General features: G+C 39.0%; 1 protein-coding gene across 2 annotated transcripts in view; it reads left to right on the top strand.

The window, feature by feature from the left end:
• The window catches only part of Desi2 (desumoylating isopeptidase 2), a 57,953-nt gene that overhangs the window by 17,525 nt on the left and 14,051 nt on the right, over nt 1-26,377 (top strand). The window contains exons 1-2 of one of the 2 annotated variants that reach the window (XM_036202334.1): nt 13,582-13,611; nt 22,746-22,818. In XM_036202334.1, coding sequence (XP_036058227.1) covers nt 22,752-22,818 — 67 coding nt within the window. In that variant the 5' untranslated portion in view covers nt 13,582-13,611; nt 22,746-22,751. Of the gene's footprint in view, nt 1-13,581; nt 13,612-22,745; nt 22,819-26,377 lie in introns of those variants that run through there. The other variant, XM_036202333.1, reaches the window with a different exon arrangement.

Below are 26,377 nucleotides of genomic sequence, written 5' to 3'. Positions count from 1 at the left end.
AGACAGTGTTTCTCTGTAGCCCTGGCTGTCCTGGAACTTGGTTTATGTAGACCCAGCTGGCCTCGAACTCACAGAGATCCTCCTGCCTCTGCCTCCCAAGTGCTGGGATTATAGGCATATGCTACCCTTGCTGGGCCTGATATACATTCTTAATGAGTTCTTATGGTCAGAGATCAAATTCATCTTCCTGTCTCACTGTCTAGCACAGTCCTTAGCATATATTTTCTTGAATCAAAGTTGCCCTTTTTTTTTTTATAACTCTGCAGGTAGGTATGCATTTAAAGTAAGCTTTACAGCTAGATATGGCGGGTCATACCTGTAGTCACAATTCTTGAGAGGCTATGGCTCACCCATGAATTTGAAGCCAATCTTTACTATTCTGAGCTAGACTGGGCTACAGAGTTGAGACACTATGTCAAAACAACACAAACAATGTAAAATAAAGTTTAAACTGAGGTACAATTTAGAATTCTCTTCTGGAACAGTGTTTCTCAAATTTATTTGGAATCAACTAAGTAATACATTTTATACAATAACCCCTATGTACACATGTAACTAAAACTACATATTTAGGAAGGACCTTATCACATGTCCTTAATGAATACTACTATGTGGTACTTATTTACAATGCTGGTGTAACCCAGTGAAACAATTCAGGAATTCACTAATGACTAGTCATCTTCAGTTTAGATATATTCTCAAAATCAGAAAAAAATTTTATAGAACTTTTTCAAAAACTTAAAATACTACAAAAAAAGTTGCTAGCTAATCCTTTATAATTAGGAATATAATAATTTTAAACTTCAAGGCTTTTAAGTACTGACTGCTATATAAATAATATAATAAAATGATTTTATCTAACAACTTTGTAAAATAATGCTTTGATCACCAAGGACAGTTTATAGGAGACAGTACTGTGGTGATTAATTGGCCTACAGTATAAATTATTACTGGTTTATTTGAGGCTTTTAATTCAGTAAATGAAATACATCCTATTCACTGAGCATTCTTTTTTGGGGGGAAATGAGTCAAACATTCCACTCAACATCTTATGTAAACACTTGCTCTCGATTTGGAGGAAAACAGCCATACTTTACACTTACCCAGATTGCTTAACACTGTTGTGTACAGAAGGTGGTTCCAAGTCCTAAGTGGCTGAATTAAGTATTTCAGGTTCCAGATCAGGAAAACAGCATTTGCCATTGTCGATCTCAAACTGTAAGGATTTGTTAAATTGATAAGGCAGGTCATTGACTAAAGTGAAGTTTAATGAAAGGGCTCTGTCAGATGAAGGGCAATAACTCAATTCATTTGATTATACAGTAGTTTAAAATAAATAAATAGAAGTATTTAGGCCAGTTTTTGTAATGAAGCAAAATTGAGCCCAAAGTAATAATGTATATTGTCTTTCTACATATATTTCCTTTTGTTAATTCTGTGGGATACTTAATTTTCTAGATGTGAGTGAATAAATAAGACTAAATGGTATCAGAGGAGATACAGTGTACATCAGTGGCTCTTGTCCGTATGCTTCCCATTTCCCTAGACATTAGGAAGTAAAGATCTTGTACCAAAATGAGATTTGGTTCTCTAGCTCTCTCATGGCCCTCACAAATATAAACAGCCTATAAAATACAGCCTTATTTCAAGAGACCTTGCACTCAACCCTATACTTCTCCAGGATATAAATAAATCTTGTAGGAGTCTTAAAGTAGAGTCAGATTAACTCTAACATTGTTTGCTCTTCAATTTAGTGAGTCACCACCCTTGGTAATTTAACTTCAGGTCTGAAAGAATCATGAAAATTGTTAAGAATCACAAATTGGCAGATAACTAGAACTGATCTACTTGTTTACACACACACCAGCCTTTCCTAGTGTACTGAAAAATAATAGTCCATAATCTTCAGTAGATATATTCATTTGATACTTTTTTTCAGTATAGAAAGTACATCCCTATTCCTTTTCTTTTTTTTCCTTAATCTTTTTTTTTTTTTTTTCCTGTTTGTGACTGGCTTTGTAGCCTCAATGGCCTTAAACTCTCCTGAGTATTGGTATTATAAGCTTGAGCCAAGATTGCTATTTCTGACACTTAGTGTTTACTAGGGATCACACACTCTTCTAAGAACACATGGTGTTGATTCATTTAATCCTCACAGTAGCCCTCTAAGATGGATTCTGTTTATTACCTCATCATGTACACATGGACATCAAGGGTCAGAGAATTTAGACATCTCCCAATTTGAATTAGTAAATAACTAAACCAGTATTTATACCAAAGCTCCAAAATTTTGAATTAACATCACATTAACCTTTTTTTTTTTTCTTTCTTTCTTATTGGTTTGTTGTTGCTGTTGTTTTTCAAGATGGTTTTTCTGTGTAATAGTCCTGGCTATCCTGGAACTTACTCTGTAGACCAGGCCATCCTCAACTCACTTGAGATCCACCTACCTTTGCCTCCCAAGTGCAAGGCGTGAGCCACCACTGCCCAGCTTTTTTTTTTTTTTTTTAAAGACAGATTGAGTACCTTAAAAAGTTACCAAATCCACTAACAAACCAAGGCCAAACAGCTGGATCTTCACTGAATCCAGTGTCTTCTATGCTATTTCTGTTAGTGGTAATATTTGGATACATTTTCTAACTTGATTAGTTCAAATACAGTAGAAGAAATTCCCTTGTGTTCCAAACTAAAAGATTGTGGCCCCCTTGAGTCTAGAGAAATTTTAAGTTTCAAATTAAAATGTTTGCCATTTTCCCCATACAATTCCTGAGGGATCATATTGTGAAGCCAGCATTGCAAAAACTTGGCTGTGGAGCCTCGGTTAGTGGATTTGCCCCGAGTTCTGGTCTATTCCTCCTTTGTACAGCACCACCTCTGTGTGATGGGTTTTGTCTGCAGGACCGGCCCCTGGTGTCATAAGAAACTCTTCATCCTACTCTTGGCAAGTGTTCTTAGCCCACTCAACTCTGGTTCGACCACACTCCGGGAACAGAGGTGGCCTGCCCCTGGTTCAAATAAAAAACCAGCTTCTGAGACTTTGTTTGAATAAAATATCCTGGATAATCCATTTTTTTTCCCTTAAGTACGTTGTTTAAACTTTTGGCATCTGTTACTATTTAGACAACAAAATTAATAAAGACATATTCAACCCAAATTAACAGAAATCTTGCTAACATCCAGTCATAATCTAGTTCAGCAGCTTGTTTTGTTTTTCATAGATGCTTGTTCTTGGCTGTGATTTCATTTTTGCATATTTATATTTCCTGTTAGAAAAAAAAATGTTTCTAGTTTATAAAATGGAATTAAACAGATACATTATACTTGATGTTCTACAAAAGCATGAATTTCCATATTGCAAGTTTAAAAAGCTCTGAGCTTTGTAGGGAGATTCTGCTCTCGATGCTATGTAAAATACGTTTTGGTGGTAGCTAAATAATTTTTTTTTTGAGCTGAGAATCGAACCCAGGGCCTTGCGCTTGCTAGGCAAGCGCTCTACCACTGAGCTAAATCCCCAACCCGTTAAATAATTCTTTAAAAGTAAAGGTAAGAAGAATTGTGAAGCTTGTCAGTGGCAGTGTACACCTTTAATCCCAGCACTGGGGAGACAGAACCAGGTGGGTCTCTTTGAGTTCCAGACCAGCCAGGGCTACATATACACATACAGGGAAACCCTGTTTTAAAAAACAAACAGGAGGTGGGGCGGGCAGCTGTGCCTCCATTAGGACACTGCTTGCCTGAGGACCTGACTTTAGATCTCCAGCACCCATGTAAAAAGCCAGGCATGCTCTGTAGCCCCAGATCTGGGGGTCAGGGCTCAGAGACAGGCAGGTCCCTAAAACTCACTCTCTACCAGCCTAGCCACATTTGTGAGTTCCAGATTCGGTGACAGTTCCTATCTTAACATACAACTTCTGGTCTCTTCATATACCATGCACCCATACACAAGCCATAAAAGAAAAAAAATTCACACAGAGACACATGCATAAAATAATAATAATAATAAAAGTAGCCAAGCAGTCTTGGTATGTGCCTTTACTCTACCATTTGGGAGGCAGAGGCAGGTGGATCTTTGAGTTCAAGGCCAGGCTGATATAAAGTCAGGTTTCAGGATAGCCAGAGCAACACAGAGAAACCCTGTCTCAAAAAAACAAAAACAAAACAAAACAAAAAAAAGATAAAAGTAATTTAAAAGAGCTGGGCCTGGTGGTACATTCTTGTAATCCTAACACTCCAGAGGCTACCTAGTGCATCCAAGGAATTCAAGTCCTGCCTTGAGTCCATAACTAGACTGATTTAAAAAAACAAAACAAAACAAAACACAGAACCAAAACAATGATGACAAGGACTAAACACCAAGTTAGACAAGCACTGGAAATCACTACTACTAATGTTACAAATTTTACCTGTGAAAGGATATTAGTTTCTTCAGCATGATAAATCACTGTAGGAGACTTATCTCATTAAATCTCAAAACTGGGCCTCATCCATACTGTCTGCATAGCAGAGACAGGACTTGATAAGGCGTGCTGACCTTGAATTAAATTCCTGTCTTCCCAGGCAGCCTGCCATTTATGTAAAGAGTGAGCCTTCCAGGCCTGTTCTCTATTAATAGGTCTAGGAAGCCGGAACAGAAGCAGAAATATTTGGAGGGCATCTCTCTCCGACCAACTCTCCTTCGGTGGTGAATGTATTCAGGAAAATGCTCACACCAAGAAAAAGCATCTGTTTACTCATTTGGTAATGAAAATTCAGTTTCTTCTGAAATGTGCTGCTGCTGTGTATGAAGAGGTGGTGACTAGAATACACACTTAATTTTCCTGCTGCTGTTGAAGTGCTACTTTTTTATGTCCTCTTTTTCTTTGTAACTAGAGCACATGTTTGGAAGGCAGCTTAGAATTAGAAATGCAGACTGTAATTTAAGAAGTAATCTATATAAAGTTTGGCTAGGAATAGGAAGTTCAAGAACTATTTCCTTCAGTGTTGCTAGAAAAAATTTTAGGGTTTCTGTAGTTTGCATTTTGTGTATTTTCATTGAGAGTCATGTTCATAATCTATATGGAGGCAAGTATTGATTAAGCAGGACATCAGTCACCTATTTGTGTTATCAGGTACATACTTCCTAGAGTGTACTTACACAAACCTACATGATGTAGTCCACTCACCTCACCATGGCCTGGTGCTGTGGTTGAAACCCAGTGTCCATAGTACCTGTCGCGTATGGATACAATAAAAGGTTAGGTAAACATGAGATGCTGAGACTTCTGTCCACATAACACAGCATCTAGCTCTACAGGGAGTTTTTTTCCCCCTTTAATAAGTATGAGAAGTACATTGTAAAATAACAGCAAGAAGTGTAGTAATACTTAAACCAGTAACATTTTTTTTATCAAGTCCTTTGTACTATAATTATATGTACTATACTTACATAAAATGTTATATTTTGTTTATGCTTATACGTTTGTTTATACCAGCATCACCACAAACATATAAATAGTGTTGCATTGTTACTTTAATTATGTGTCATTAAGCAATAGGAACTTTTCAGCACTGTTATAATCTTATGGTATCATCATATATGAGGACTGTCACTGACTAAAGAATCGTTGTAGTATGTGAGTTCTGCATGATGAGATGTTCCTCTCATTATAAAGTTTTACTGTATAACATCTCAAAATAAGAAACAGAAATTTATTTCCCCATGAATTTCTTTGTTCTCAGATTGCTAACAAGGAAAAAAATGGCATTGCCAATTAAAAGAATAAAATCTGTATTATACTTGGAAAAATTACTACTGAGGGATTCACAACATGCATAAAATAGATCTTGTTTAGTCAAAACAGATAACTATAATTTTTATTAATAAGACAATATACTCAGCCAAGTGTAGTGTTATAGCACGTCTGTAACCTCTCTGTTCAATAGGCTGACTGAGGAAGATTGTGAGTTTCAACTAGCCTGGGTTACATAGCAAAACCTTTGTCTCAAAATGTGCTTGTACATGCATTCTTGTGCCATTTGTTACAAATTAGTGGAGTCTTTACTATGCTGAGAAAGATAAAAAACTTTCATTACCATAACCGGAAAACTCATACTCATCAGCAGTCACTCTTCACACCCCAAACTCTGTGGTCATAAGCAGTGTGTGACCTACTTTCTACTTTGTATAGATTTGCCTATTATGGGCTGTTCATATGAGTTGTGTAATGTGTTATGTGTTGTTTCTGTAAGTTTTTAAGCAACACTATTATTGTGCCTTACACAGTATTAAAAGCCTTCAAAGAAAAAGATGTTGGGAATGATAATTGTACGTAAGTTGTTTAATTCTGTCCAAAGGAATATTTTTGTTAAAAAACAAAACCATTCATAGAACTTGTGGTTTTTCTAGAACCTTGAGCAAAAACAACCAGACTGTCCAACTTCCCATTTGAAAGAAACTACCACTTACAAAGAAAGCTGTCTGGTGTTTATCATCATGTTGTCTCAGCATTTCTTCGGACGCTTTGTATAGGCCACATGTCATTTTGTGAATTCCAAAGTTCTGACCAGATTTTAAAGTGATAAATGTTTCTCCTTTTTAAGAGTCTCTCATTTTCTGGAAAAATGTATCAAAGCATAGCCATTTATTTCTAGAATATAAAGACTTGAAGTTTAGACTGAAATAATAGAATCCACACTATACATTAGTTCTAAGCATGGAATCCATAAGTATGAGAGAAATTACTTTTATTTGTAAAAAGAGAATAAAAGATTTTGAGTTCAAGGACCTCATTCGGCCAAGTGCCTTCTGGTCTTACTCTCTTGTCAGAAGTCACCATTTACATATAACCTTTTTCATAAAATTATGTCCCTTTTTAATAAAACACTTAGATTCCCATTATGGAAATGTGTTACAAAGCACTTTTGGAAGACTATTTATTGTCTGCCTAAAAGAAAAGTTATAATTAATAGTGAACATTAGATGGAAATATTTCATTTAGTACTTGCTTAAAATCTTTTTGAATGATGCGAATACTACACATATATCTCTTTTTGGAAAATGTTCTGTATTTTGAAAGAAGTGCATATGAAGAGAGGTAACTTTAAAGTAGAAGCTATCTATACCCAGAATACAGCCTGTTGGTACTGTTGTTAAGGATAGCAGTAGTACTTGGACCAAAGCATTGGTCCCAAGCTGTATAAACAATTAGTTGCTCAACTGGAAATGACTAGCCGATAATTGTTACGGAATAATCTTTTTTGTACACTGTGAAGATGTGTCTTTGCCAAGGTACCTTCTGATTGGTTTAATAAAAGAGCTGACTGGCCAGTAGCTAGACAGGAGGTATAAGCAGGACAGCCAGACAGAGGACGCCGGGAGGAAGAAGGGCAGAGTCTCGGGAATTGTGGGAGACCCCCAGAGAAACAACATGAACATGCTGTGTTGAAAGAAGGTACAGCCACATGGCAAAAGGTAGATGAGAAATATGGGTTAATTTAAAATAAAGAGTTAGCTAGTAACAAGCCTGAACTATTGGCCAAGCATTTGTGATTAATAATAAGTCTCTGAATGGTTATTTGGGAGCAGCTGCCAAGACACAGAGAAACTCTGCCTACAGATAATCCTGAGACTTTACAGTGTTTCTGCTTTCTTAATATGAAAAGGGAGCAAAAAGAGAATAGGGAGAAATTTAGGAAGGCATCTCTTGCTGCAAAGAAGCAAAGAACTAATCATTCTCATTAGTTGCTTCCTACTTATCCTCCCCCTTTTTGTTTTGTTTTCAGCAGGGTCTTGAATTTCTCCCAATCCTCCTGCCTGGGTCTCCTGAGTACTAGGATTACATTATGTGCCACCATGCCTAGCCTTCCCTCTACCCTTTGTTTTGTTTTGTCTAGATCATCAGAAGAAGACATTCTACCTAATTGCAATATCTTTATCGTACCCAGGAAATTTTTAATTACTATAGTACTATCTAATCTAGTTTATATTCATATTTCCCCCAGCTACCCCAATAGTGTTCTTTTTAGTTTTAATATTTTTTAATGTAAGTCTTAGTCAGGGTTCATTCATTACATTTGGTTTCCCTAAGAACAGTTGTTTGCCTTTTCCTGTCATATTTAAAAGAACAGGTCTCTCTCCTCATAGAGCCACTATGTCCAGACTTAGGTGATTCTTCTTTGTTATTATTCTGTTTAATACATTCTCAAGAAAACCCAAAGGCGATGTAGCCTTTGTACTGTATGACACATGACAGCAGCTAACCCAACTCTCAGTAGTTTAGTCACTTGAGTAAGGTGATGTTTACCATACTTTCCCATTGCAGAAGTATCTTTTCTCTGTGTGACTTAAAGGGATGTGGGAGGAGAGGGGGAATACCTTGACACTGTGTGATCATCCGTTTTCATCCATCTCTCTTCCAGGGATGTTATCACCCATTTGCTGCCTAACTCAAATGAGGGCTGCAAAGTGGTGAGGACCCAGTTCTGCCAATTCTGCCTAGCACCTACATTTCACTGCCTAGTGTTCTTTCTCTCTCTCTTTCTTTCTTTCTTTCTTTTCTTTTCGTTTTGTTTGTTTGTTTGCTTTTTGTTGTTGTTTTTTGTTTTTCGAGACAGGGTTTCACTGTGCAGTTTTGCACCTTTCCTGGAACTTGCTGTGTAGACCAGGCTGGCCTCGAACTCACAGATATCCACCTGCCTCTACCTCCAAGTGCTGGGATTAATGGCGTGCGCCACCACCACCCGACTGTCTCTCTCTCTCTTTTTTTTTTAAAGCTTTTCCTCCTTCCCTTTAAAAAACAAATTACTCTAGATTCAGAGTATCCTTTTATTCAATACTCTTAGTTACTGTTCTATCACTGGGAAGAGACACCATGACTACAACTCTTATAAAGAAAGCATTCAATTGGGACTTGCTTGTAGTTTCAGAGGTTCAGACCATTATCATCATGGCCAGGAGCATGGCAACATGCAGGCAGACATGGTGCCGGAGAAGGAGCTGAGTTTTACCTTCAGATCAGCAGGCAGCAAGAAGAAAAAGAAACTGGGCCTGGCTTTTAAAACCTCAAAACTGCTGGGCGGTGGTGGCGCACGCCTTTAATCCCAGCACTTGGGAGGCAGAGCCAGGCAGATCTTTGTGAGTTCAAGGCCAGCCTGGTCTACAGAGCAAGATCCAGGAAAGCCACAAAGCTACACAGAGAAACCCTGTCTCGGGGGAAAAAAAAACACAAAAAACTCAAAACACTCCCCAGTGACATTTCCTCCAACAAGACCACGTGAACTCTGACAAGGCCACACATTTTAATCCTTTTTGAGCAGTGCCACTCGTTGATGACTAACTATTCAATTACATGAGCCTATGAGAGCCATTCTTATTTAAACCAGCACAACTCATTATTAAAGAGTTTCCTCGACGGGCGGTGGTGGCGCATGCCTTTAATCCCAGCACTCGGGAGGCAGAAGCAGGTGGATCTCTCTGAGTTTGAGGCCAGCCTGGTCTACAGAGCTAGTCCAGGACAGGCTCCAAAGCTACACAGAGAAACCCTGTCTCGAAAAACCAAAACAAAGAAAAGAAAGGAAAAAAAAAAATGTTTCCTCAATGTTCAAGTCTGGAGGTAGTGGTGCCTGCCTTTAATCCCAGTACTCAGAAGGCAGAGGCAAGTGGATCTCTAAGTACAAGGCCAGCCTGGTCTACAGAACGAGATCCAGGATAGGCACCAAAACTACACAGAGAAGCCTTGTCTCGAGAAACCAAAAAAAAAAAAGGGGGGGCGGGGGGAAGATCCCTCTAAATATCATTCCTACTCTGTCTATGTCCATCACCAAACTGCTAACAATTTGATGTATTTCGGATCTTATTTATTTTTGAGACAGGGTCTCACATAGCTTCAAATTTACTATGTTGCCAAAGATGACCATGAACTTCTTCTGATTCTTCAGCCTCTGCTTACCATTGCTGGCACTACATGCATATGCCACCATGCCCAGTGGTGCTGGGGATTAAACCCAGGGCTTTGTGCACATGCCAGACTCTACCAACTGAACTACATCCTCAGTCCCCAGCCCTTCCTTTTGTTATAGTTGGTTAGTCATGCTACAGATATTATAGCTTGGTTTTTCTTTTCACTTTATATTACTTTTTAAATTTTGATTCAAACTGTTGGATCAAAGCTCCCTGACAGCCATGCAAACAAGCAACAATCTGTAACTATATATCCTATGTAAGTCATTACCTCATTCCTTTTTAGTAATTGTGTGATAATTCATAATATGGATTTTTTAGTTCTTTAACCATTTGTATTAGTTAGGTTTCTATTGCTTTGATAAAACAACCATGAAAAAAAAAAAGCAACTTAGTGAGGAAAGGGTTTTTCTGACTTACTTTTCCATAACTGTCCATCAGTGAGGGATGTCAGAGCAGGAATTCAAGGAAGAAACCTGGAGGCAGGAACTGAAGCAGAGACTACTGAGGAATGCCACTTGCTGACTTGCTTTCCACAGCTTGCTTGCCTACTTTCTTATACAACTCAGTACTACCAGCCAGGTATGACATCAACCAGAGTGAGCTGGGCCCTCCCACACCAATCTTTAGTTGAAAAATGCCCCCACAGACTAGTTTTTCGGAATTATTTTCTCAGTTGAGGTCCTACCTCTTCCCAGATGACTATAGCTTGTGTGAAGTTGACCCCCCCCCAAAAAAAAAAAACTTAACTTAATACACCATTCCTCTTCTTATTTCAGGTTTTTTGGTATTATAGATAATAATAAGATTTTAGAACATGCCTTTGAATGTGTACAAGTATTACTATAGAGTAGATTCCAAGAGGCAAAGTAGTTAAGTAACTACCTAGACTTATCACAAATGTGCAGTCTTCCTCATCCTTTTCTTAACACAAAGTATTGACAGTCATAGTCAAAAAGGGGTAGATTATAAGTATTTTCCTGTTTACTAGTGAGGTTCTTATTATTAGTTCACGTTGGTTGACTACGAATTGTTTTGTAAATGGTTTTTACTGCTTGCACGTACGCTCCCTCCTTCCCTAATTATATTTATTCAGTAAATTGTACCCCTCATGTTCTTACCTTCCAACTTCTGGTTGTCGAAAATGGGAACCCAGTAGATTTGAGTAGAGAGGATATTCAAAATCTCATATTAAACTTTGTTATACTTATTGCATTTTTCCTCCCTATGTGCTTATCTTTCAGTATTACTTAAGTATACACAATTCTTTAATGACAAAATTATTCTACTACATTTATTTGTGTGTGTCTTTGTGTCCATGTGTCTGTGTGCCATGGTGTTCATGTGGTGGTCAGAGGACAGCTTGCAGGAGCCAGTTTTCTTCCTGCCATGTGAACTCATAAGACTTGGCAACAAGCACCTTTACCCTCTAAGCCAGCTCACTGACTGAAAGTTAAAAAACTTTTAAATGTGTGTATGTATGTGTGTGTGTGTGTATAATATATATATAAACGATCATATATATGTTGATTTTTCTCCTTCTATAAATTCAAGCATAAGTTCAACCAAGATGTTTTGCTTTACTTAAGTTCACTTTTCTCAGCTAAAAAAAATTTTTTTAAAGACAAAGTCTTGTCTTATAAGCCAGTGCTGACATCAGACTTACTTTGTAGCCTAGGCTGGTCTCAAATTTGTAGTCCTCTAGGGTCAGCCTCCTTTTTACTAGTATTACAGGCATACATCACCATTCCTGGCTTCTGATCTTTAGACACACTAGAATTGTTGGATACATAGAAGTTATTTTTATTTGTCACTTTTTTGCCAATACATTTTAGTAATTTATCCTCATAAAAGATACACACTTTTAATCCCAGCACACAGGAGGCAGAGGTAGGCTGATCTCTGAGTTTGAGGCCAGCCAGGGCTACACAGAGAAAACCTGTCTTGAAAAAGAACAGAGATGGAGTAGGGGGGGGTTCTTTGGTTTTTAGAGTTTTCTTTCTTTCTTTTTTCTTGTTTTGTTAGATTAGCATATAAAGTAATAAGTTTCATCTGGTATCTTCATATGTTTCATTATACTTGCTTCTCATTCATTGCCTTCCATACTGCCCTCACCTGTGTCTCCTGCCCACCCCTATGGGTACATTCTTGCCCTCCTTTTTCCTCTTTTGAGAGGGTTTTGCTGTGTCACCCATTCTGATTTTAAATTCACCACCCTCTGCCTCAACCTCCCAAATACTGGGATTACTGGCACTCACCACCAAACCTAGTTTAATAATTTAGCCATTGTTAATAAATGGTTCTAAATACTACCTTTGTCAAACAGCAACTTTTTATATGTATATATAAACATCTGTTTCAGGATATTCTTGCTATATCCTGTATTGTTGTGATTAATTTTTCAGAGTTGGGAACCAAACACAGGGCCTGTACATGAGCTGGGACTCTATAACTCAGCTACCTTCTCAGCTGCAGTGAATATTTTTGATATCTAATTGGGAAGTGTCCTAGTTTTCTTTGTTGCTGTGATAAAACACCATGACAAGCTGGGCAGTGGTGGCACATGCCTTTATCCCAGCACTCAGGAGGCAGAGGCAGGCAGACTTCAGGCTGATCTACAGAACAAATTCCAGGACAGACAGGATCCAAAGCTGCACAGAGAAACTTTGTCTTGACAACCCCTCCCCCCCAAATAAAAAGGAAGAAAAGAAAATACCATGACAAAGGCAACTTAGAAAGGAAACATTTAATTGGATTTACAGTTTCAGAAGCATGCTGGCTGGAGTAGCTGAGAGTCACATCTTAATCCACAAGTAGGAAGCAGTGAGAGAGAGAGCAGTGGGAATCCCACCAGCCTTTTGAAACCTCAAAGCCCACCCACAGTGCACCTCTTATAACAAGGGACACCGCCTAATCCTCTTAAGTAGTTCCACCAATGGGGGGGTGGGGGAGGGCAACAGCAATTCTCATTGAAACCACCATAGGAAGATGCCTTGCTTGTTGCCAAATATTTCTTTTTTTTTTTTTCTATTATCAGCTTGATACAGTACAAATTCTTATCCTAATAGTGAAATGTGTCACTGAAGCTTGCCCAGTGATTGAAACCAAAACTTATTATAAGCCACAGTCATCCTAGGGTCCCCCTGCTAGGTAGCCTCCCTGGAGCTGTGGGCTGCAGTCTGATTGTTCTTTGCTTTATATCTAGTATCCACTTATGAGTGAGTACATACCATATTTGTCCTTCTGGGTCTGTGTGGTGGTACTGTGTTCCCCAAAATATTGTGCACCCTAATAAATTTATCTGGGATCAGAGAACAGACAGACAGCCACTAGATACAGAGCCAAAAACGGTGGCTAGAAAATGGATCAGAGCAAGCCATAGCAGAAGCTGGGCAGTGGTGGTGCACACCTTTAATCCCAGCACTTGGGAGGCAGAGCTAGGCGGATCTCTGTGTGTTCAAGGATACAGCCAGCATGGTGACAACACGCCTTTAATCCCAGGGAGTGACGCCAGAAAGAGAAAGATCTATAAGGCGTGAAGACCAGAAACTAGAAGCATTTTGGCTGGTTAAGCTATTAGGCTTTGGAGCAACACAGTTCAGCTGAGAGTCATTGGGATGAGGACCCAGAAGCTTGCAGTCTGAGGAAACAAGACCAGCTGAGGAACTGGCGAGGTGAGGAAACTGTGGCTTGTTCTGTTTCTCTGATCTTCCAGCATTCATCCCAATAACTGGCCTCAGGTATGATTTTATTAATAAGACCATTTAAGATTCATACTACAAGTCTGGGTTCATTCAGGATAATATTTTCTAGTTCCATCCATTTGCCTGCAAATTTCATGATGTCATTGTTTTTCTCTGCCGAGTTGTGTATATGTACCACATTTTCTTAAGCCATTCTTCAGTTGACGGGCATCTAAGTTGTTTCCAGGTTCTGGCTATTACAGATGATGCTGCTATGAACATAGTTAAGCATGTATCTTTGTGGTATGATTGAGCATGCCCAAGAGTGGTATAGCTGGGTCTTGAGGTAGATCGATTCCCAATTTTCTGAGAAACCGCCATACTGTTTTCACAGTGGTTGTACAAGTTTGCATTCCCACCAACAGTGGAGGAGTGTTCCCTTTGCTCCGTATCCTCTCCAACATTGACTGTCATTAGTGTTTTTGATCATACCATTCTCACAGGTGGTATCTCAGAGTCATTTTGATTTGCATTTCCCTGATGACTAAGGATGTTGAACATTTCCTTAAATGTCTTTCAGCCACTTGAGATTCTTCTTTTGAGAATTCTCTGTTTAGCTCTTTAGCCCATTTTTTAATTGGATTGTTCAGGTGTTTTTGTTTTGGTTTTTTGGGGTTTTTGTTTGTTTGTTTGTTTGTTTGTTTGTTTGTTTTTTGAGCTGAGGATCGAACCCAGGGCCTAGGCAAGCACTCTACCACTGAGCTAAATCCCCAATCTGGATTGTTCAGTATTTTGATGTCTAGTTTCTTGAGTTCTTTATATATTTTGGAGATCAGTCCTCTGTCAGATGTGGGGTTGGTGAAGGTCTTTTCCCATTCTGTAGGCTGTCTTTTTGTCTTATTGACTGTATCTCTTGCCCTACAAAAGCTTCTCAGTTTCAAGAGGTCCCATTTATTAATTGTTGTGCTCAGTGTCTGTGCTGTTGGTGTTATATTTAGGAAGTGATCTCCTGTGCCATTACGTTTAAGGGTACTTCCTACTTTCTCTTCTATCAAATTCAGTGTAACAGGATTTATGTTGAGGTCTCTGATCCACTTGGACTTGAGTTTTGTGTATGGTGACAGATATGGATCTATTTGTAATCTTTTACATGTTGACATCTAATTATGAAAGCATCATTTGTTGAAGATACTTTCTTTTTTCCATAGTTTTGCCTTCTTTGTCAAAAATCAGATGTTCATATGTGTGTGGGTTAATGTCAGGGTCTTCAATTCGATTCCATTGGTCTGTATATCAGTTTTTATACCAGTACCAAGCTGTTTTTATTACTATAGCGCTATAGTTGAGCTTGAGGTCAGGGATGGTGATGCCTCCAGAGGTTGCTTTATCATACAGGATTCTTTTAGCTATCCTGGGTCTTTTGTTTTTCCATATGAAGTTGAGTATTGTTCTTTCCAAGTCTGTGAAAAAATGTGTTGGGATTTTGATGGGGATTGCTTTGAATCTGTAGATTGCTTTTGGTAATATTGCCATTTTTACTATGGTAATCCTACCTATCCATGAGCATGGGAGATTCTTCCATTTTCTGATATCTTCAATTTCTTTCTTCAGAGACTTAAAGTTCATATCAAACAGGTCCTTCACTTTTTAGTTAGTGTTATCCCAAGGTATTTTATATTACTTGTCACTGTTGTAAAGGGTGATGTTTCTCTGACTTCTTTCTCATCCCTTTTATCATTTGTGTATAAGAGGGCTACTGATTTTTTTTTTTTTTTTGAGTTGATCTTTTATCCTGCCACTTTACTGAAGGAGTTTATCAGCTGTGGGAGTTCCCTGGTAGAATTTTTGGGGTCACTTATGTATACTATCATATAATCTGCAAATACTGAAAGTTTGACTTCTTCCTTTCCAGTTTGTATCCCCTTGTGTAGTTAGAGTTTGCCTGCCTGGTCCACAGTCAGGACAAATCTCTCTCACCCACCAGTCCGACAGTCGCTCAGACCCAACCAAGTAAGCACAAAGAGACACATTACTTATAAACTGTATGGCCGTGGCAGGCTTTTTGTTATCTACTTCTCTTATCTTAAATTAACCCATTTCTATTAATCCATACTTTGCCACATGGCTTGTGGCTTACCGATGTCTTTACATGTTGCTTGTCATGGCGGCGGCTGGTAGTCTCTCCTCTCCGCCTTCCACTTCCCAGAATTCTCTTCTCTGTTTGTCCCACCTATACTTCCTACCTGACTACTGGCCAATCAGCATTTTATTTATACAGAGTGATATCCACAGCACCCTTGATCTCCTTTTGTTGTCTTATTGCTCTAGCTAGAACTTCAAGTACTAGATTAAATAAATATGGGGAGAGTGGACAGCCTTGTCTTGTTCCTGTTTTTAGTGGAATCGCTTTGAGTTTCTCTCCATTTAATTACATGGTGGCTGTTGGCTTGCTATAAATTGCCTTTATTATGTTTAGGAATGTTCCTTGTATTCCTGGTCTCTCTAAAACCTTTATTATGAAGGGGTGTTGGATTTTTGTCAAAGGCTTTTTCAGCATCTAATGAGATGATCATGTGGTTTTTTTCTTTCAGTTTATTTATATGGTGTATTACATTGTCAGATTTTCATATGTTGAACCATCCTTTCATCCCTAGGATGAAACCTACTTGATCATCATGGGTAATTTTTTTTTTTTTTTGATGTGTTCTTGGTTTCGGTTTGCCAATATTTTGTTGAATATTTTTGCATCAATGTTCATGAGGGAGATTGGTCTGTAATTCTCTTTCTTTGTTGCATCTTTGTATGGTTTGGGTATCAGGGTAATGTAGCCTCATAAAAAGAGTTTGGTAATGTTCCTTCTGTTTCTATTGTGTGGAACAATTTGAAAAGTATTGGGATTAGTTCTTCTTTGAAAATCTGGTGGGATTCTGCACTGAAACCATCTGTTCCTGGGCTTTTTTTGGTTGGGAGACTTTTAATGACTGTTTCTATTTCTTTAGGGGTTATTGGTCTATTTAAATAGTTTATCTGGTCTTGATTTAACCTTGTATGTGGTATCTATCCAGAAAATTGTCCATTTCTTCCAGATTTTCCGATTTTGTGGACTATAGGTTTTTGAAGTATGACCTGATGGTTCTCTGGATTTCCTCGTTGTCTGTTGTTATGTCTCCCTTTTCATTTCTGATTTTGTTAATCTGGGTGCTCTCTCTTTGCCTTTTGGTTAATTTGGCTAGGAGTTTGTCTTATCTTGTTGATTCTTTTCAAAGAACTAACTCTTTGTTTCTTGATTCTTTGTATTCTCTTGGTTTCTATTTAGTTTATTTCAGCCCTCAATTTGATTATTTCCTGGCATCTATTCCTCCTGGGTGACTTTGCTTCTTCTTTTTTTTTTTTTCCCTAGAGCTTTCAGTTGTGCTGTTAAGTCATTGGTCTGAGATTTCTCCGTCTTCTTTATGTGTGCGTTTAGAGCTATGAATTTTCCTCTTACTACTGCTTTCGTAGTGTCCCATAAGTTTGGATATGTTGTACTTTCATTTTCATTGAATTCTAGGAAATCTTTAATTTCTTTCTTTATTTTTTCCTTGACCCATTGGTGCTTCAGGTGGGCATTATTCAGTTTCCATGAGATTGTAGGCTTTCTATAGTTTTTGTTGTTAAAATCTAACTTTAAGGCATGGTGGTCCGATAAAATATAGGAGGATATTCCAATGTTTTTGTATCTGTTAAGCTTTGCTTTGTGACCAAGCATGTGATCAAATTTTGAGAAGGTTCCATGGGGTGCTAAGAAGAAGGTATATTCTTTTATATTAGGGTGGAATGTTCTGTAGATATCTGTTAAGTCCATTTGAATCATAACATCTGTTAGGTCCTTTATTTCTTAAGTTTCAGTCTGGTAGATCTGTCTTTTGGTGAGAGTGGTGTGTTGAAATCTCCCACTACTAGTGTGTGGGATTTGATGTGCAATTAATTTAAACGTTAGTAATGTTTCTTTTACAAATGTGGGTGCCTTTGTATTTGGGGCATAAATGTTCAGAATCAAGACTTCATCTTGGTGGATTTTTCCTGTGATAAATATGTAATGTCCATCCCAATCTCTTTTGATTGATTTTTAGTTTGAAGTATATTTTATTAGATATTAGGATAGCTACACCAGCTTGCTTCTTAAGCCCATTTGATTGGAAAGCCTTTTCCCAGCTCTTTTCTCTGAGGTAGTGTCTGTCTTTGAAGTTTAGGTGTGTTTCTAGTATGCAGCAGAAGGATGCATCCTGTTTTCCTATCCATTCTTTTAGCCTGTGTCTTTTTATAGCTGAGTTGAGACCATTGATATTGATGGATATTAATGACCAGTGATTGTTAATTCCTGTTAGTGTGTGTGTGTGTGTGTGTGTGTGTGTGTGTGTGTGTGTGTGTGTGAGAGAGAGAGAGAGAGAGAGAGAGAGAGAGAGAGAGAGAGAGAGTTGTGTTTCCCTTCTTTGGTATTTGTTGGTATGGGATTATCTATTGCCTGAATTTCCATGGGTGTGTTTAACTTCCTTAGGTTGATTTTTCCTTCTAGTGCTTTCTGTAGGGCTGGATTTGTGGATGGGTATTGTTTAAATCTGGTTTTATCACAGAATGTTTTGTTTACTCCGTCTATGGTGATTGAGAGTTTTGCTGGGTATAATAGTCTGGGTTGGCATCTGTGGTCTCTTAGTGTCTGCATAACATTTGTCCAGGACCTTCTAGCTTTCATAGTCTCTATTGAGAAGTCTGGTGTTATTCTGAAGGACCTGCCTTTAATATGTTTCTTGATCTTTTTCCTTTGCGGCTCTTAATATTTTTTTTGTTCTGTGTGTTTAGTGTTTTGATTATTATGTGGCAAGGGGACTTTTTTTTTTTTTATCCAGTCTATTCCGTGTTCTGCAAGCTTCTTGTATTTTTATAGGTATTTCTTTCTTTAGGTTAGCAAAGTTTTCGTCTATGATTTTGTTGAATATATTTTCTGTACCTTTGAGTTGGTATTCTTCTCCTTCTTGTATCCCTATTATTCTTAGTTTGGTCTTTTCATGGTGTTCCAAATTTCTTGGACATTTTGTGTTATGACTTTTTTTGGCTTTAAATGTTTTCTTTCTCTGATGAATCTATTTTCTCTATTGTGTCTTCAGTGTCAGAGATCCTCTGTTCCATCTCTTGCATTCGTTGGTTATGCTTGTTTCTGTAGTTCCTGTTCATTTAGTCAGAATTTCTATTTCCAGCATTCCCTCAGATTGTGTTTTCTTTATTGTCTCAATTTTAGTTTTCAAACTTTGGACTGTTTCCTTCATCTGTTTAATTACTTTTTCTTGGCTTTCTTTTTTTCCAATTTTTTTGTTTGTTTTTTTTCTTCCATTTCTTTAAGGGGATTTTTTTATTTCCTCTTTAAGGGAGTTTTTTATTTCCTCTTTAAGGGCCTCTATCATCTTCTTAAAGTCATTTTTAGGATTGATTTCAATTACTAATTAAGAAAATGCTCTACATGCCTGCCTACAGGCCTGATCTTCTTGAAGAATTTCATTTCTTCTTTCCTTTCTTTCAGCTCTAGCTAATGAGCATCAGTTGTCCCAGGTTTTACTGAGATTTGACTTTAGTAGTTCTGTTCTCTTGTTCATCACAGCTGGTTCATCAGTTCCAGCTGACTGAACACCATAGATTCTTCACACTAATGGCCTGGTAGATATTTACTTCTGTCTGAAACCTCACAAGCCAGGCCTCCATTATCTGCACTGCTCTCAACACTCTTATCTTCAAAGCTGCTACAGAACAGCTCACTGAGCTCTCAGCAGTTGATGGCTCTTCTAGACCAAAGTTCCAAAGTCCTTCCACAATCCTCCCTAACACAACATGGTCAGCAGTGCCCCACTATCCATCAATATTTGTCCTGATGGGGTTTCTGTTGCTGTGATTAAAAACACCATGACCAAAAGCAAGTTGGAGACAAAAGGATTTATTTGGCTTATGCTTCCACATTGAAGTTTATCAATGAAGGAAGTCAGGGCAGGAACTCAAACAGGGCAGGAACCTGGAGGCAGGAGCCGATGCAAAGGCGCGTGGGGGGAGAAGGGGAGTAGATGCTGCTTACTAGTTTGTTCATCATAGCTTGTTCAGCCTGCTTACTTAAAAAACCCAGGACCACCAGCCCAGGGATGGCACCACCCCCAATTGCCTGGACACTCCCACATCAATCACTATTTAAGAAAATGCACTTAGGCTTGCCTATAGCCTGATCTTATTGAGGCATTTTCTTAATTGACGCTCCATCCTCTGCAGTGACTCTAACTTGTGTCAAGTTGACATAAAACTAGCCAGCGTGGTGGCTCAGGTGATAAAGTGTTTGTTGCACAACATGAGGACCTGAATTGGAATCCCCAGCACCCAAGGAACAACCCAGGAATCTTGTCTGTCTGTGATTGTAGTGCCAAGAAGATGGAGACAAGCAGATCTCCAGAGCTTGCTGACAAACCATTCTAGCCAATCAGTAAACTCTAGGTTGAGTGGGAGATCCCTGTGTTAAAATACAATACAATACAGAAGCAATTGAGAAAGACTTGATGTCTGACCTTGGCATGCACGTATGTACACACACATGAACAGGTATATACCACATTGTACCAGGCTTTTTCTTTTGGGCCATCAGCCATCTCCCAAATCATGATACAGAGACTTAAAAGTCATGAATGAATGCTAGGCTCATTTCTTTTCTTTTTTTTTTAATTTATTTTTGTCTTTTTTTTTTTCATTTTTCTTTATTAAGAAATTTTCTACTCACTCCACATACTATCCACAGATCCCCCCTCCTCCCTCCTCCCCCCCCCAGCCCTCTTTTCCAAGCCACCCTGCATTTCCACATCCCCCAAATCGAGGTCTCCCATGGGGAGTCAGCAGAGCCCAGCACACTGAGCCTAGGCAGGTCCAAGCCCCTTCCCGCTGTACCAAGGCTGTGTAAGGTGTCACGCCACAGGCACCGGATTCCAGAAGCCTGCCCATAGACGAGGGACAGATCCCGATCCCCTTGCCTGGGTGCCCCCCAGACAGTTCGAGCCAAACCGTCTTCCGTATCCAGAGGGCCTAGTCCAGTCCCATGGGGGCTCCACAGCCACCAGTCCACAGTTCATGCAGATAACCTAGCTGTCATCATAGAGCCTTTGTCCAATGACAGATGGAGGTACATACAGAGATCCACGGCCAGGCACCAGGCTGAGCTCCAAGAATCCAATTAATGAGAGAGAGGAGAGATACTGCATTTGAGAGACGTTAAGATCATGATGTGAGGACGTGCCGAGATGACCGGCCACACTAGCGGAAGCTAGGCTCATTTCTTCCTAGCTTTTTTTTTTTTTTTTTTTTTTAATTTTCGAGACTGGGTTTCTCTGAGTAGTTTTGGTGCCTGTCCTGGAACTCGCTTTGTAGCCCAGGCTGGCCTCCAACTCACAGAGATCCGCCTGGCTCTGCCTCCCGAGTGCTGGGATTGAAGGTGTGCGCCACCACCGCCCTCTTGCTACCTCTTTTAACTTTAATTTAAATTAACCTGTTTCTCTTTATTATCTACCTGTTTGCCTCTGGGCCTTTTACCTCTTCCTTCAATATGTTACTTTCACTGCTTCTTGGGTCTGACTGGCAAGCTGCCTGGCTTCTGGCCCTAGGCATGTCCCTCTCTTTCTTCCTCATTCTCTCCCTGTTCTTCTCTCATTCTTTTTATTCTCTCTTCCTGCCTGCCCTGCCTATCCTCTCCTGCCTAGCTATTGGCTGTTTGTTCTGCTTTTTATTACACCAATCAGGTGCCTTAGGGAGGCAAGGTAAAGCAAATGCAACATATCTTTACATAATTAAACACACATCCTTACATCATTAAACAAATGCAGCATAAACAAATGTAACAATCTTTACATAGTTAAAATAATATTCCACAATACCACATGCACCACATACACAAAATAATAATTACAAATTAAAGGTAGATTATCAGTCGTCTAACCCAGAAGTCTAATAGGTTTATAACACTTGGAATTATTGCCTAGGTATTGGTTTAATGCACTGTTAACTCATTTACCTCTTTCTAGGTTTAAGCCTCTCGAGCCCACCCTTTTAGCCTCTTTCATAGCCATTACCTGTAGTTTCATACATACTACTGATATACATCTCCTTTCCCCTTCCACGTTCTTAGATTTGTCTCTTCATCTCCCCTCCCTACCCAGTCCAAACTGAGGAAATCTCATTTGTTCCTGTAGACCCATTTCATATACCAACGACCACCTCTAGGAAGTGTGTCTTCATGCGGATTGTAGGAAAGTTGTTCCTACCTTTCTCAGTGTTCCTGTGCTTCATGCTGCTTATTCCTAGTTTCAGACTTTAGCCATAAATGTTGACAAAGAATAAAGTATTCCCCCTTTCAAAGAACTCTTCTAGAGTATGAAAGAAAAAATTTAGGGTAGAAGAAAAATAGTTAGGAAACTAGATATGCATGTCTATATATGATGCTTTTTGTTTGGTTGTTTTGTTTTTTGGGATAGGGTTTCACTGTGTAGCTCTGGCTAATCTGGAACCCACTCTGTAGACCAGGCTAGTCTTGAACTCAGAGACCCACCTGTCTCTGTCTCCCAAGTGCTAGGACGAAAGGCGTGTCACCACGATTCACTCTGTATGTGCTTTTTTTTTTTTTTGAGACAGGGTTTCTCTGTGTAGCTTTGCGCCTTTCCTGAACTCGCTTTGTAGACCAGGCTGGCCTCGAACTCACAGAGATCCGCCTGCCTCTGCCTCCCGAGTGCTGGGATTACAGGCGTGCGCCACCACCGCCCGGCGTATGTGCTATTTTAATTACTAGTGGCACTTGTATGTCAGTGTTTGCTACCAACCTGATCCAAATTTAGACTTCACTTTATTTCATTTATTATGTGCTGAACCTTAAATAGTGTGCTGCACTTAAGTTGACACATTTGTCTAGACACAGGAAAGCCTTCCAGGTTAGATGTGGGAGAGTAGACTAGGTTACTCTCAGTGGAGTTTGAGCATTGTAATGGAAAATAAGAAGATTTGGGTTTGTACTCTACCTGTCCTATAGAGTTAGACTATAAATGAATGGATATTCAAAGGTTGTTTTTTTCTCTCCTTAGTACTGGATGAATGAATACACCTCATCCATTGGAATTGGAGTTTTTCATTCTGGAATTGAAGTGTATGGCAGAGGTATGTGTGTACACTGTTTAAGTATGCTTTCTGAGGATTCTGCCAGTTAAAATGCAGATCTATAATGTTGATATTTTTCTTTGTCCCTTTTCTTTTAAGTGATTTACATATGTTATTGCAGAAAGTAGAATAAAACTCGCACATTTCTTTTACACTGTGCTTAGAAAGAAATATGTCTGGTAGAATACAAGAGGGTACATTTATTTCATTATCTTTTTTTTTTTTTTTCTAATTACTGTGTCTTCTAAATATTTTCTTAGCCAGGTTTGGTGGCAAATATCTTTTATCCCAGTACTCAGGAGACAGAGGCAGGCAGATTTCTGTGAGTTGAAGACCAGCCTGGTTTACAGAGTGAGTTCTGGGACAGCCAGAGTTACAAGTGAGACCCATATCAAAAACCAAAGTCGTCCTTTCTGAAGCTGTTATACGATTATTTTTCTCTAATATGTATGTGTATATATATATATGAGTTTCTAAGAAACTTTTACACTTTGAAAAAGTGCATAATAAAGTAATCATTTGGCTAGTGGCAGGAGGTGTCAAATTTGAAATACCAGTTTCCTTAGGGAGTTTTAGTAGAACATTGGATTTGCAGGCTTGTTGGTATCAATAAAGTCTATGCTAAGCAGTCTTGCCTTTAGTAGCATCTAGCATGAATCAGAAGCTTGCCTTTTAGCAGAAATTCCTGTATTTGCGAAAGCTAGACAGTCCTTATAACTTCCTAGAATACTCTAATTCACCCAGGGTAAACTACCTACCTACCTGTTCATTAATTTGAAGGAAAAACTCACTTACTTAAGTTCTTCCGTATGATGTTTCTGCTGTCTTTGTGTCTGGGTGAAGAGGTGCTGATAATGGAACCCAAGGGCTCCGACTTGCTAAGCGGGTGCTAGGCTATGTCCCTGGCCCTGTCTGTGTCTGTCATGGTTGCTTCTAGCTGCAGCTTCGCATATTTGATCGTGGCTGTAAAGGTCTGTCGTTTCAGCTTTACTTTCACTTGAAAGGAGTGCACGTGCTAACCTCAAGAAACAAGTGGACCTTCAGCTGAGATTGTCAGGGACTACAGTATTGCAGTAGACGGGTTATAGGCTATGGGTTCCCTCTGGCCTTTTGCCTAAGTTGTTACTCCTTTTTGGTTAAATTTGAATAGTGTGTTATGGTTTCCATAGTGCTGTGAACTTTGGAACCATATGATCATGCTGTAAGGTAAGAGAATGTGGCATTTTTATTAATAAAAAGAAATTAAGGCTCTAACCTGTCACCATTCATACTGCTAATAACTAACAGAACTAGAATGTGAGCCCAAATATTCTTATTATAGGCTAGTCCAGTGATCTGTTACCTGCACAATTTTTACTCTCCTTCATAAAATAATTTAAAAACAAAAAGATGATTCAAAACATGTTCATGGAAACTCAGAGAAATTGTAATTGTTTCTTGTACAAAAATAAAAACTAAAAGGACCTGTGTCTTCCCTTATACTTAAGAAGGTTAAAATCCATATAGGGCTGAAGAGATGGCTCAGCGGTTAAGAGCACTGGCTGCTCCAGAAGTCCTGAGTTCAATTCCCAGCATGGTGGCTCACAACCATCTATAATAGGATCTGATGCCCTCTTCTGGCATGCAGGTGTACATGCAGAGCACTCATACATAACATATAAATAAATAATTTTTTAAAAATCCAAGTATGAGCTGGGTGGTGGTGTCACACACCTTTAATCCCAGCACTCGGGAGGTAGGAGCAGGCAGATCTCTGTGAGTTTGAGGCCAGCCTGGGCTACAGAGCGAGTTCCAGGGCAGGATCCAAAGCTACAGAGAAACCCTGTCTCAAAAAACAAAACAAACAAACAAAAAATCCAAGTATGAAGCCAGGTGATGATGGCAGCACAAGCCTTTAGTCCCAGCACTTGGGAAGCAGAGGCAGGTGGTTCTCTTGAGTTCAAGGCCAGCCTGGTCTACAGAGCAAGTTCCAGAACATCCAGGGCTACACAGAGAAACTCATCTCAAAAAACAAAAAAACAATGATTCTTACCAAATCTAATCTCAGTATATACAATATTTTCATAAATGTGATATAGAGTGATTTACCGAATCCTAAAGAGAAGCGGGGCATGGTGGTATATGGCTGTATCCCAGTGCTTAGGAAGCTAAAATAAGAGGGCTGTGGGTTTGAGGCTACAAATGAGACCCTGCCTCAAGACCAGATAGACAACCAAAATTTAAGACAGGCATAGAGGTGGACACTCGTAATCTCAGAAATTAGGAAGCAGAGACTGGTGAATTAAGAGTTCAAAGCTAGCCTGGGCTGCATAGTTTATCAGGTCAGTTTAGGGTAACTAAACAAATCCTTAAAAATAAAAATAAAAAATTTTTTATAAAAAGGCAATTAATGTATTTCAAAATTAAGTGTTAAGCACCCTCATCTACATCATTTTTTAAAAATTTCTGCCAGGCAGGCGGTGGTGGTGCACGCCTTTGATCCCAGCACTCGGGAGGCAGAGGCAGGTGGATCTTTGTGAGTTCAAGGCCAGCCTGGTCTACAGAGCAAGAACCAGGAAAGGTGCAAAGCTACACAGAGAAACCCTGTCTCGAAAAACAAAACAAAACAAAAATTCTGCAGAATCTATGATCTATGAAAAGATAATCTTGGAGCTCAGTAGTTAAGAGTACTTCCTTAAGACTTCAACTCTGGTGTGAATGTAAGCAGACTAGAGTTAATAACTGTGACTCGAGCTCCAGGGTATCCTTTGTCTTCTGGCCTCTGGACAAGTACATGGTAGCATGTACACCTAGATACACATACATGCAAATATAATTTAAATAGAAAAACTAAACCTCATCTGCCTTGTCCTTTCCTGTGCTTTGTTTCAAAACTTAAGACTGTATATTTAACACATATGTTCATTTATTTAAGCATCTTGAGACAGTCTTGCTACATAGCCCTGGCTGACCTGGAACTCACAATGTAGACCAAGCTGTCCTCAAACTTAGAGTGAATCTCCTGCCTCTGCCTCTCTAGCACTGAGATTATAGGCATGTACTACCATGCCTAGTTATTTAGTAAATCTTAAGTGATAAGACTAACTTACTTAAGCATTTATTTGAAATTGCTTATACTACTAAGACTTTACCACCTAATATCTAAGTGAAATGCTAGAATTGGAGCCAGAAGTTCTGGTTCTTTCCTGACTTGAAGTTATCTGCATTCTTGTTGTAGATGAGAGCATATAGGTGGAAATACATGTGTTAGGAGAACATAACTATAGTGCCCTATTAGCTACAAGACTTGTTGTGAAGAAAATGAGGGTGGCTGTGTATTTAATGTTGGCATTTTACTGTTCCAGGTTTGATATTTTGTTTCAGACAGGGTTTGTTTTTATATATAGTTCAGCCATGCCTGGAACTCATTAGGAATAGCCTAGTTAGTCTACCCTAAAACTCATGATCCACCTGCGTCCTGTGCTAAGATTACAGCATATACCCCCATGCATGGTGTAGTGGTGTTTTCACTCCTAAGCCAGTGTAAATCAAGAGTATTCCAGGCAGGGAGTAGATGCAT

Source organism: Onychomys torridus, chromosome 11 (genome assembly GCF_903995425.1).
Source record: "Onychomys torridus chromosome 11, mOncTor1.1, whole genome shotgun sequence".
NCBI lineage: Eukaryota > Metazoa > Chordata > Mammalia > Rodentia > Cricetidae > Onychomys > Onychomys torridus.
This window is presented reverse-complemented; position numbering and strand designations above follow the sequence as displayed.